We start from the raw sequence: 14,832 nt of genomic DNA, 5'->3' as shown, positions 1-14,832 counted from the left end.
CTGACTTGGGACAGGCACCAGAAAATACTGTGCAAAACAATAATCGATATAAGAATAAGAAGATATTGTATGATTGTCAATGAGACAACATTCCATCAGAGACCAAATGACACAGAAGCTTATAATTCAGGTCACCATACGGATTTCAACAATGGATAAAACCAATACCGCATAGTCATCTATAACAGGCCCCGAAGTGAAAAACGTAAAAATATTCAAACAAGAAAATTAACGGCCTAATTTATGTGCAAAATAATGAACGTGAAACAAATATGATATACAGCAACAAACGAGACCTCCTGAATGACAGGCTACTGACTTACAAAAGTCACATACATAATGTGGCGGGGTAATAGTAGGTTGATGGCACCAAACCCTTCCTTAGCATGTGATAGTTGTGTACAGTATATACATCTAACAAAAACTCAGACCGGACGTGGCAAGGTATTTATACATCCCCACAACAAAAACCCTATATACAAATCTTAGAGTGCTCGCACATTCTGACATTAGTTCAAAGCCAACTAAAAAAAAATCATGCATCTAAGCATGCTAAGACTAACATTTATTTTGTAATGACGTTTTCTTATGTTTGGAAATTAATAAAAATCGACGATTACGAAAAATAATGTATTTCTAAACCAATAATCACAGACAAAGCACTAAACATTTGAATGTCGAACGGATGAAAACCCCTAGTGATCCGAAATACCTTTTGCAATAATCGTTTAAAATCTTGCTTTTACGTATACAAGGTAGCGTTTATATTTGTAATCATCTGTAATAAAATGTCATAAAATGAGATCAGCGTTAAAAATATAAAGGTGTAAAAACGCATCTGTACATCTATATACTGTATTAAATTTTCTGGAACCTTCAAATATTCATACTATATAAATTGAAATCAGAGCTTATGATTTAATTATATGTGGGACGGACGCTTTCTTATCACTCGGTATAAATACTTTGTGAAGTTAAAAATGTCCTAAATGACATATGTTGAACCGACACTTTATCTTTAATATAAATCAACATACAGTATACAATGATGTCAAAGCTTATTGATACATATGTGGGACTGGCGTTTTGTCTACGCTATAAACTGCACACTTTATCGAATGAGTTCAACATTTAATGATATATGTGTGAGACGGAATTTATATCTACTCTTTACACCACACTACCACACAATCTTACCAAACAAAAAAAATCCTATTTGATTAAATGGTCGTTTGGTAAATCTGAATGCAAATATATTTGCTGCAACTCGTTTAAAGCATTCATCTCTGATGAGCTAGGTGAATATGCTAGATATACTAACTGGAGGTGTGATGAGATGATTGAAGTTGTTAATTTTCTCCTTGATAATATTTATGGACGTTTCGGCAACAAAGTTTATTGACAGGTTGTAGGTATTCCAATGGGCACCAATTGCGCCCCTTTAATAGCAGATTTGTTTTTGCACTGTTATGAATCACAGTTTATGACCAAACTCAGTAAAGACCCGTCCAAATTGCATTTATTTGATAAATTCAACAACAATTACCGTTATCTTTTTTTTTTGTTAATAATCAAGAATTTTCTAAATATACTGCCGAAAATTACCCAAAGGAACTTACTTTAAATAAATCAAATTTAAACGGTTAAAACTGTCCAATCCTAGATATAGCAATTTCGGTTTTACACGGGAAACTCCAGCCTAAGATTTACGACAAGAGGGACGATTTTTCGTTCCCTATTGCTAATTTTCCCTATTTTGATGGTGATGTTCCTTTGGCATCATCTTCCGGTGTTTATATTTCACAACTCGTTCGCTATGCCCGTGTCTTTTGTGACGTTTTTGTTTTAACGAACGTTATCTATGTATTACTGGTAAATTGTTAAGCCAGGGATTTCGTTACCTCACATTACTTAAAACCTTTACTAAATTCTTAAAAACGACAAGTGCCACATGTGGAGCAGGAACCGCTTACCCTTCCGGAGCACCTGAGATCACCCCCAGTTTTTGGTGGGGTTCGTGTTGCTTAGTCTTTAGTTTTCTTTGTTGTTTCATTTGTACTATTATTTGTCTGTTTGTTTTTTTATTTTTAGCCATGGCGTTGTCAGCTTGTTTTCGATCTATGAGTTTGACTGTCCCTTTGGTATCTTTCGTCCCTCTTCCATAGATATAAAGATTTGGTTTTGAAGTTTGGTTGTACCTGTAGAAAACTTATTTCAAACGGGATAGTTCATCTTCATTTTTATGGAAATGTTGTTTACCGTGCCCGGAATTTGCACAAGGTCATGCTTTTTTCTGCCTGTTTATGACGTCTTTACACTAGATCCATTGGATGTTTGATGTGTACTGATTGATAATTTAGTCTTAGATGTATGATTTTTCTTTATATTAATTGTTAGTGGCTCTGAACTAGCTGTCAGTAACTGCGAAAACTCGCAGATCTGTACTTAGTGTCTTTTTGATGTTGGGATATACAAGTACTAAGCTACGTCCACTCTGTTTTTTGTTAGATGTGTTTCTATTTGTATCCATCTGATAAGGTAAGCCTCTCTTAACTGATGTGTATAGTATTTATATTGTACTGTTACACCACTGTCCCAGTTAGGGGAGGGTTGGGATCCCGCAAACATATTTAACCCCGCCACATTCTGTATATATGTGCCTGTCCCAAGTCAGGAACCAAATTCAGTGGTTGTCGTTTGTTGATGTGTTACATATTTGTTTTAATTCATTTTTTGTACATAAATTAGGCTGTTAGTTTTCTCATTTTAATTGTTTTACATTTGTCATTTCGGGGCCATTTATAGCTGACTATGCGGTATGGGCTATGCTCATTGGTTGAAGGCAGTACGATGACTTATAATGTAATTTCTGTGTCATTTGGTCTCTTGTGGAGAGTTGTCTCATTGGCAATTAAACCACATCTCTTTTTTTATATTTATAAATGTTTTGCCCTTTACATGCTACCTGTGTAGCACATGGTCATGGATATGTCCTCATTATCGTCACCATGACCGTGACATTTTTTAATGTGACTTCTACACAATTTACACTTGTATGACCTTTCTCAGCACCCATCTATGTCGATTTGGTTCTTTAGAGTTGCTTTTCTTCTCATCAGTTATTTAAAGAAGGGACTAATATTATTGTTATGATCAATTTAAAAGAAACAGCTTTAAGCTTATTTACAGTTGCTGTTATTCTCATGTTTGATAAGCTTTTTGTGTTTACTATAAACATTTCCTTTCAACCTTTTGTGTTCACCTAAAGTATATCAGTTAAAAAAATGTAAGACAAAACTGATAAAAAATAACACGCTTATAGTCTGAACGATGTTTCATCTTCATTTCCTTTTCACAGTTCATAAACTGTGCTGTATACAAAAATAAGAAGAGGTGATGTGATATGATTGCCAGTGGGACAACTCTCCACCAAAGACCACATGACATAGAAGTTTACAACTATAGGTCACCGTATAACCTTCAACAACGAGTAAAACCAACTCAGCATAGTCAGTTATAATAGGTCACAAAATGTCAAAAGTAAAACAATTCGAACTTGAAAAATAACGACTTCCACTGAATGACAGGCTATCAACTCGGTTTAATCAATTAGTGGAATGATTATAAGGTCGAATATCAATGAAAAAAAAATTAATGTCATAGAAAAACGTTTCGCTGGAAATTGTTGGGTTGTTGTTTTTTAGATTTCATCTACATTTTTGTTCTGCACATAAGTTTTTTATCAGGTTTCAATAATAAAACACAAGAAGCTGTATCGTTCATATAAATTTATTCATTATTTGTCTTTCATTATATATGTTAGTACAAATGTCAATGCTACGAAATTAAAAATACAATGCTAATACTTGTATAAACAAATAAAACCTAAGATTTGAGTTCAACTAATTATTTTAAACAATCAAGAGTAAAGTAGAAAAAAAAATCGAACTGTTACCATTATTTTTGCTTATTAAGGATGTAGTCAAGTCAGGTTCAGGAATTTTTGTCAGATGATCGAACTCATTGTTTCTTATCACTACGATACAGTTTAAAATATTTTGCCCCATATCACCAATTTTTCTATTCATAGAAGACTTCAATAAAAAAGTCATTACCAAAATTAAAGCATATTTTAGATTTGTTTTCTCATCATTTGAGACCAAATTGATGTCAATGCTAAATATAAGGTAAAAGTATCAGTCAGCCTTTCCCGCCATTTCTTTAAAATCAAATATCTCAACAAGAAGTTCCATACCCTGTCAATATGTGAAAATTTATTTGTTCCTTAACTAATGCTCTTCTGACTTGTTGTATCAATTTTAAATTCTAGATTTTTCTCAATTTCATCTAAGTACATTCTTAAGAACCTGGTCCATCTACAACGACGGTTCATGCTACTACTGATTAGACAAAATTATTTGAATATAAAGGCATATCTACCAGTTTAACCAACACTAAACATGGCTGATTTTTTGTCATTTTATGACAAATTGCGTAATGAGCCAAACATTAACAATTAACAAATAGTGATTAGTTTTGAAAAGGACACTTTTGAAGAAGAAAACAAAATAGATTTGAAATACCACAATATCAATATCATATGTGTATAGATATAAGAAGATGTGGTATGAGTGCCAATGAGACAACTATCCATCCAAGTCACACTTTGTATAAGCCTTTTATAGCTTGCAGTTCGGTGTGAGACAAGGGTCCGTGTTGAAGACAGTGATTTGACCTAAAATTGTTTACTTTTACAAATTGTTATTTGGATGGAGAGTTGGCTCATTGGCACTCATACCACATCTTCTTATATCTATTAAGTCACAAGAGCACGAGTTTAGGCTAGTCTGTAATAGTGACTTAATTATCAAACTAACGAAGAAAAACAGGAAGGATTGTACGCTTATTTTTGATCATCTCTTTTAGAATACATAGTACATTGAGTCTTTCTGCGTTCAAAGTCAAAATCAGCTGTTCATTCAATTATATCCCAAGAAAAAACAAAGATAGGTTCATTAACAATTAAACTGTTGAATATGCCTTTCGATTGTCCCCTAAAAAATATTTGTGAACTGAAGCAAAACTGTTCTATATGCAAAGACAAATACTATAGTACTGTATAACTAGCACATGTTTTTTTATTCCAAAAAAAAAATCAGTGTTATGCTTTTATTAAGTCTCCCAAACGAAGTTTGGGAAGAGTTATTGTTTTTGCTCAGTTCTTCTTGTTATGATTATAATTTTCCCTCTTCCCTCTTCCCTCTTCCTCTTCCGCCACTTTTTTAAATGAATTTGTCCGCACCCGTTCTCCAAAACCGCTAGTCAAATTTACTTAAGGTTTCACAATATGTTAGACTAACATGTCTAGTGGTGCAATCAGGGTTTCGTTTGTGCATTTGGGTCTGAAAAGAAGTACTTTGAGGGACCAAAAGAAGGGAGGGGTTTACTATAGAACCCTATGGGATTTTAATTTCTTTTATCTTTAAATGATTATAACTTGAAAACGGTTAGTGATAGACACAATCTTTATAATTGCAAATGTTCTACATGATAAAGCACATCAAATCAAATAAAGGGTTAGTCCCCAGGGGTCACCCCACCCCCCGCCATTTGACAAAGTTATAATATCTTGTAAGTGGTCAAGATCTCCACCCCTAAACCATATATATTCTGGTTTGTCATGATAAAGCACATTAAATGAAATGAAGGGTAAGTCCCCAGGGGTCAGCCTTACCACATGCCATTTGAGAAAGTTCTAATATCTTGTAAGTTGTCGAAATACCCACCCCTAAACCGTATATATTCTTGTTTGTCATGATACAGTCCATCAAATGAAATAAAGTATTAATCCGCAGGGGTCAACCCCACCCCCTGCCATTTGAGAACATTCTAATATCTTGTAAATGGTTGAGATCCCCTCCCCTAAACCATATATATTCCTGTTCGTCATGTCACAAAGAATCAAATTATATATAGGGTCAATCCCCATGGGACCCCCCACCCCCAATGATCTAATATCTTGTAAATGGTCGAGATCCCCACCCCTAAAAAATATATATCCTATTCGTCATGTCAAGAAGATTTGAATAATATATAGGGTCAGTCCCCAGGGATCACCCCCACCCCCTGCCATTTGAGAAAGTTCTAATATCTTGTAAATGGTTGATATCCCCACCCCTAAACCATATATATTCCTGTTCGTCATGTCACAAAGATTCGAATTATTAATAGGGTCAGTCTCCCAGGGGTCCCCCAGGGGTCCCCCAATGATCTAATATCTTGTAAATGGTCGAGATCCCCACCCCTAAACCATATATATTCATATTGGTCATGTCAAGAAGATTTGAATGATATATAGGGTCAGTCCCAAGGGATCACCCCCACCCCCTGCTATTTGAGAAAGTTCAAATATCTTGTAAATGGTCGAGATCCCCACCCCTATACCATATATATTCCTGTTCGTCATGTCACAAAAATTTGAATGATATACAGGGTCTGTCCCCAGTCATCACTTAAGCATATAATTTTACTGGACCAAACCAATTTTCACTGGACTTTGTGATGTCAGGCGACCCTAGGAATGACGAATTATGAGAGTTTCGTTTGGGAGACTTCGTAACAGCATCCTGTTACAATCATTTCTTGTTTGTATATATAGTTTGAATAAAATTCGTTGAATAAAACATATAAATACAGTTATATTGGTATTAAGTATTATTATCTATTGATATACATGAATATTGTACTGACACGAAACGATTATAACGCAAACACAGAAAAAAACAAAAAAAGAACAAATAAAACAAAACAAACAAAACAAACAAACAACAAAAGAACAAACGAACATAAAACACAAACTTTTTAAAAAATGTAAACAAATGCATACAAGGCATGATATTAACCAGTTGTATCTAAGAAGGAATGGTATTACTATCCAGACCGTTGCAATTAATACAATATCGACATACATAGTCGCCATATATTGGCATCATCCATTGGTACAATGACAATTGATTGTCATTTTAATCATAAACTATTTGTTAACTGTATCACTATTGACTTGTATTAACATAGCCCATTTGAATTTGACTACCTTGTATATTATGAACCTTTATTAAACTTATTAAAAAGTTAAAACGAAACCATTCCTTAACTATATTTAGTATTGATATACACTCCAGTGAAAAAATACATATGCCACAGAAAATCAAGCAAACATGACTAAAATTAAAAATAAACGTTGATTTCGTAAAAAACACAATTTCGTAAATCATTGAAAATTGAACTGATGATAATAATCATCAGCTATTTCTTGATCATCAAAAAGATCATGAAGGTTTTCCAGTCATTGATGTCTATGTATGTAAATAAACTCATAATAGAGACCAGGATTAAAATTTAGTACGCTACACGCGCTTGGTCCTCGAATGTCTCATCAGTTACTCTCAAATCAAAAACCTTAAAAAGCCAAAAAAAGTTCTTAGTTGAAGAACATTAAAGTTCTACAGTTTCGGAAAGTTTTCTAAGTACAGCTTATGTATTTATTACTTGTGTAAAAAAAAATCCTCAGTAATTCGAAAATATCAAATATTTGTTTATATCTGATATTAAAAGTTAACCTCAGAATTGTTGTAAAATATAGAAAGCGAATATAATACTTTTTAGATATAAGTTTGATTTCATTTAAAAAAGGCTTAACAAATTTATTGAGGTCTTTAACTCTTAAACCCCGTACTTTTTTTTCAATTTTTACTGTCAAAAAGTTCAATTATTAGTTTATCCAGGAGAAACAAATTAATCCAAACTATCCACTGGATTTTTTTTTTATCATGAAAAAGCTTTTTTCGCCAAATTTGTGAAATTCTTTGAAAGTTTGACAGATAAAACGTAACAACAGACAGTACATAAATGTCCAAATGTACAGAAAGTGAAAACAAAATATGTTCTAATTGGTATGAATCAATTACATGTCAAATCAAAACTACAACAACCGTAAGTATATAATGTATTTACAGCGAACAATTCATTCTATTATAAAATTAAGAATTGAAAACTGAATTAAAAGAAGACATTTTATAAGGAATGTTAACATGGATTTGAAATCAAAAGAAATGTTAAAATTTTAAAAGTGGTGTAAAATTCAAATACTTTAACCTTTCTAAATCGAACGATATGCAAAATATAAATTTATATGTATTGTGAAATTGTTTATCAGGAATTGAAAGGAATATGTTTAATTAATTTGACAAGTTCAAATCCAACAATCAAGGCAAATTATTCAAGGTACAGTTCAATAGTGTTCACTAAAGTTAAATCAAACAAATTGTTTAGTTCAATTATCTACTATTAAAAAAAATTTAAAATACAGAGTGTCTCTTGCATCAAACAGGCCAATAGGGTATATCGTTAAAAAATGCATATAACAACAAACAGATAGGTGTGTATACCATTAAAAAGTGTCTATTGCAACGCAATCTGTTTTATGAGAACACACACATATGAATGTATATTACAACAAACTGATTAAAGTACATTACAACAAACTGATTAAAGTATTATTACAAAAAACTGATTAAAGTATTATTACAATAAACTGATTAAAGTACATTACAACAAACTGATTAAAGTATTATTACAAAAACTGATTAAAGTATTATTTCAATAAACTGATTAAAGTATATAACATAAAATGATTAAAGTATAATACAATAAACTGATTGAAGTATATTATAGCAAACTGATTAAAGTATTATTACAATAAACTGATTAAAGTATGCGACAATAAACTGATTAAAGTATATAACATAAAATGATTAAAGTAAAATACAATAAACTGATTAAAGTACATTACAACAATCTGATTAAAGTATATTACAATAAAATCAATAAAGTATATTACAATAAACTGATTAGAGTATATTACAATAAACTAACTAAAGTATATTACTATAGAATAACTAAAATATATTACAATTATCGGATTAAAGATTATTACAATAAACTAATTGATGTTTATAACAAAACACTGATAAAATAAAATTGAGAATGGAAATTGGGAATATATCAAAGAGATAAATAACCCGACCATAGAGCAGACAACAAGGCCATTAATTGGTCTTCAACACAGTGAGAAACCCCGCACTCGGAGGTGGTCCTCAGCTGGCCCCTAAACAAATTATGTACTAGTTCAGTGAAAATGGACGTCACACTAAACTCAAAAACATATTAATGAACTAAAATTAAAAAATATACAAGACTGACAAAGGCCAGAGGCTCCTGAATTGGGACAGGCGCAAACATGCGTCGGGGCTAAACATGTTTTACGAGATCTCGACCCTCTTCTATACATCTAGCCAATGTAGAATAAAGAAAAACATAGCAATACGCACAGTAAAACTCAGTTTAAAAGAAGTCAGAGTCCGATGTCAGAATAGGTAACAAAAGAAACTAAGCAAAATGACAATGATACATAAATTAACAAAGGACTACTAGCAGATACTGACATGCCAGCTCGAGACCTCAATTAAACTGATTGAAAGATTATGTCTTCATCATATGAAAATCAAGTTCAATCCCTCCCGTTAGGGGTTTAGTAGCATACCATCATAAAATTTATGAGAAGAACATAGCCCGTATCAAGCCAACAACTGGTTTTAGAATAAATGCGTTTTTGCCGATGCAAAGACCCTATGAGTAAATCAATAATAATACCAAAATATGCAATCCTTAATGACCTGACAATAGTATCGTAACTATATCCCTTCCGAATAATTCTGTTTGCAGCTTTGGTTAAAGTATATTACAATAAACAGATAAATTAATAAAAAATGAATTACAATAGACTGATAAAAGTATTTTACAATAAATAGATAAACAAATATTTGAATTAATAGATAAAAGTATAGTATAATAAAAAAGTAAAAGTATATGTACTGACACGTTTCATATAGTTCTTACATATACGGACCAATGACATACACTCCATACATCCATTGACCTATCATATTCACTCCATGCATGAAATGACCAGTTATATACACTAAACATAAACACTAGATGACGACATAAACCCATGCATAAACTGAAAAATACATTACACTCAATACATATATTAACCAATTACCTACACTTCATACTGACCAAGTATACAAAATCCATTTATAACTGACCAATAACAAATACGGACATGCATACTCTGACCGCATACATGTATTCCATACACACACTGACTAAAGACATACGCTTCGTACATTTATTGATCAATTACCAACACTTCTTAGATACACCAATCATTTATATACACTCCCTACACATACTGACGAATTGCTAACACTTGATGCCGACATTTACCAATGGTATACACTACATGACTACACTAAGTTATTACATACCCCCTATGAATATATGTCCTAATCAACAAATGAATTAACATACTCAACAATTACAAACTTTTCATTCATATGTTTAACAGTACAGAAACTTTTTCATTTAACACACAAGCAAATAACATACGGTGGATTCATTATTATTAGTTTGATACCAATTTTCGTGGATTTCGTAGTTACATGAAAACCACGAATTTAAATGGTAAACGAATTGCAAATTTGCTGTATGATTTAATGCAGACTTTTTGAAAACCACGAAATCAAATATCCACTAAAATGCAAGTGTTCCTCAATCCACGAAAATTGGTACCCATGAAAATAAAATGAATCCACAGTACACTTCATCTACACAATGACAAACTATATACACTTCCTGGATCGATATGCTGAACATTATGTAGCTGTTTCTATGAACTATATATATATATACAACTCGTTTAAACATCAACCCAACAATGTTAGATCTGTAAATTTACTGATCAATTACTATTACTACATACAAATATTAACAATACAGTTTAAAACAATTGTCCATATCTGTACTGATCAAGTACAAATGTATATACTTTTTATTTACATCTTATACATACATAAACAAAGCATTTACTCACTCAAAACATAAACAGACAAATTATATACACTTCATCTTTATACAAATTGATGTTTTGCACTCCATACATATAATGGTCAATTGCATACTCTACATACATAGCCAAACCATTTACATACATTCCATCAAACATATTGCCAAATAAATACTCTACATAGATATTTTAATCAATTACTCGTATGCGCGTAATTACTTGTATCATCTACATACTGTAGGTCTTTGCAAAAAGATACAATTAGTAAACCATGATTAAAAGAAATTCTTAAATAGTAACTGATATTTTCTAGCACTAACTGCTCATCTTACTTGTGACGCTTTTAATTGGAGATTCTTCTCCAAAAGATTTACAATTGCCCCACACTGTGATTTACGTGCAATATCAACAATGACCATTGTTATCACACATTCTAACATCTGCATTCCATGCAAGTAACAGTTGTACGATTTCTACATGACTTTTTTGACAAGCTACATACAATGAAGACTGGCTGTTTGTATTACATTGAGATACATCAGCTTTGTTCTGGAGTAACAATTTTACTAAATCTGTAGATCCTCCTTCACAGGCTGCATACAATGGAGACTCACCATCATTGTTACAAAGAGAAACATCGGCATCGTACTGCAGTAACAGTTGGACAACATCTATATCGAGTTTCTGACAGGCCACAAACAACGGAGTCTGTCCTTTGTTGTTACACAGAGAGGGATCAGCTTTGTTCTGCAGTAACAATTTTACTAAGACTATAGATCCTCCTTCACAGGCTGCATGTAATGGAGACTCGCCATCAATGTTACAAAGAGAGACATCGGCATTGTACTGCAGTAACAGTTCGACAACATCTAAATCGTGTTTTTGACAGGCCACAAACAACGGAGATTCTCCATTATTGTTACACCGAGATATATCAGCTTTGTGATGGAGTAACAATGTTACTAAATCCGTACATCCCCATTCACATGCTGCATACAATGGAGTCACCCCATCATTGGTACATTGAGAGACATTGGCACCGTGCTGCAGTAACAATTCGATTAAAGCTATATTGTCTGCTTGACAAGCCGCAAACAACAGAGAATATCCTTCGTTGTCATTCTGATTGGGATTAGCACTGTGCTGTAGTAAGAGTTTTACAATTTCTATATTTTCATTTTGACAGGCTTCATACAACGGTAATTCTTCTTCAGTGTTACAATGCAAGGAATCAGCACTGTACTTCAGTAAAAGTCTAACAATATCTTCATATTCATATAGACAAGCCACAAATAACGGAGAAATTTGATCATTGGTAAACTGAGATGGATCAGCATTGTTTTCAAGTAACAATTTGACAATTTCTACACTTCCTTTTTCACATGCCACATACAATGGAGAGGTTCCTTCATTGTCACACAGAGCGAGATCAGCACATTTCTGCAGTAACAATGTGACAATATCTATATTTGCTGTCTGACAGGCCGTAAACAACGGGGATTCTCCATCAATGTTACATTGATTGACATTAGCACAGTACTGCAGTAACAGTTCGACAATATATACACATTCCTTTTGACAGGCCATAAACAATAGAGAATACCCATCATTGTAACACTCAGAGGGATCAGCTTTGTTTTGCAATAACAGCTTCACTGCTTCTTCATGTTCTTCTTTTATAGCCACAAATAATGGAGATTTACCGTAATAGTCACGCAGAGAGACATCCGCATTGTACTGCAGTAACACTTCCACAATTTCTGTATGTCCATTAGCACATGCAACATGCAATGGAGAGTCTTTATCTGGGTGACACTGACATGACTCATATACCTTCGCTTTGCTCTTCAGTAATAGTTTTACTATTTCTGTATATCCTCTCTCACAGGACACATACAAAGGAGACAGGCCTGAAGTGTTACAGGCGGAGACGTCAGCATTGTTTTGCAGTAAAAGATTTACTATTTCTGTGTGTCCTTTTTCACAGGAAATAAGCAATGGAGAACTAGAGCATTCGGCAAGCTGCAAGACGTCAGCGTTTAACTGCAGTAATATTTGCACTATATCAATATGCCCTCCTTTACAGGCAAAATACAAAGGGGACTGAGAACACTGAGAGATACCTGCATGGTTCTTTAGTAACAGTTTAAAGATATCCATATGCCCTTCTTCACATGGCACATGTAATGGACAATTGTTTTTGTCACATCGAAAGACATCAGCACTGTACTGTAATAAAAAAACTACTGTATCTGTATATCCTCCTTTACAGGCCATATAGAATGGAGACATTTCGTATTTATCACACTGATAGATATCAGCATTTTCCTTCAGTAACAATTTCACTATATCCATGTGTCCTCCTCCACATGCTGCATGCAAGGGAGACCGTTTATCTTCGTCACACTGAGAGATATCAGCATTGTACTGTAGTAAAAGTTTTACTGTTTCTTTGTATCCCCCTTCACAGGCCAAATACAATGGCGATTTTCCCCGTCTGTCACACTGATTGATAACAGCTTTATTCCTTAATAATACTTTAATTACATCTGAATGTCCTCTATGTGACGCCTCGTGTAAAGGCGACCTACCACGACCGTCTGTGTTTTTCACGTTGCATTTAACATTACCAATCAGAAACTGAACAATGTCATAGTAACCTCTTGAAGCTGATTCTATCAAAGGTGTTGTATTACAGTCTGTCTTACACGGAGAAAAACATGGATAATCATGGTCCTTTTGTAAAATGCATCCTCTTAAATCAAGATTCTTCAAGACTGATTTTGCATCATTATTCCTTCCAAAAAATCCTATTAACTCATCCATAAATAACTGATTATCCAACTGGTTATTATGGAATGTACTTGTAATGTCATCATGTTTTAAGTCACGTAACAGTCTTTCAAAAAACTCTTCTTCTTGGTATGTCGATATTGCAATTAAATCATCATTTCCTTGAGCTGCTGTAAGAGATTCAAAGATAAAAAGATCCCGAATAAATCCGGAAGGGGCATATTTGATAAAACATTCTGTACATTCCTGTCCACAGGTAACAGCTGCCAACTTATATATCATGTCATGTACTATTCTATATTCCGTGCCTGTCTGTTTTAAAAAGGGACCATCTAATATCGTAAAACCTGATTTTAAATAATTTCTAAACAATTCTTTTTCAAACTTTATGTCAAATTCGTCAATAATGCCTTTAATTTTGTACTTCTCTTTTTCTGGTGCTGCTCTGAAATCCAGCCATTCTTCATTGAATCCATCGTCAAATAAAATGCACAAAGTTAGAGCGCAAAATTGGTATTTGTTTGCATGTATAATTTTTTGTAGGTTCAATTTGATGATTTTCAAGGGAGCTTCAAACAGTTTCTGGATATCTTCGGGTTTTGTGCCTGTTGCCATTTTACAAACCAAGGGAAAGAAATCAACGTTCTCTATGAATTGTTTCTCATTCAATTCGTCCATTGTGTCAGCTGGAAGGTACTGACGTAGCATACACATTCGTTCCTCCTGCAGAAGACACAACTCTGGTGACAATAAATAACATTCTTTTTCTCTGAGTAATGCAACACATTGAAACTCTGGTTCTCTATATATATGCCGTCTACAAGAAATTAGTATTTTTGATTTTGTTACCTTTGAAACAGTGCCATCATTATTTTTATTATTATTTGCAACTTCTTTTTCTGCAATTTTGAATATTTTTTCCATCTTTTCGGAACAATCACTCCATATCTGTAATGTACGCGTGTTGATTGTATCTTTTCCACAAATGTCATCTACAACAAATACTTGTCTTTTGTTTTCTTTATTATAATTTATAATGTCTGTTGGTCCTGTTAAAACAGGTGTTATCT

General features: G+C 33.2%; 1 protein-coding gene across 1 annotated transcript; it reads right to left on the bottom strand.

The window, feature by feature from the left end:
• Positions 1–3,773: 3,773 nt before the first annotated feature.
• LOC127718583 (ankyrin-3-like) lies at positions 3,774–14,632 on the bottom strand. The gene has a single exon (XM_052224648.1). It carries the CDS (start codon positions 14,474–14,476, stop codon positions 11,375–11,377), a length of 3,102 nt encoding a protein of 1,033 aa, XP_052080608.1. The 5' UTR covers positions 14,477–14,632; the 3' UTR covers positions 3,774–11,374.
• Positions 14,633–14,832: the final 200 nt, after the last annotated feature.

This window comes from Mytilus californianus, unplaced genomic scaffold (assembly GCF_021869535.1).
Source record: "Mytilus californianus isolate M0D057914Y unplaced genomic scaffold, xbMytCali1.0.p SCAF_10, whole genome shotgun sequence".
In the NCBI taxonomy this organism is placed as follows: Eukaryota; Metazoa; Mollusca; class Bivalvia; order Mytilida; family Mytilidae; genus Mytilus; species Mytilus californianus.
This window is presented reverse-complemented; position numbering and strand designations above follow the sequence as displayed.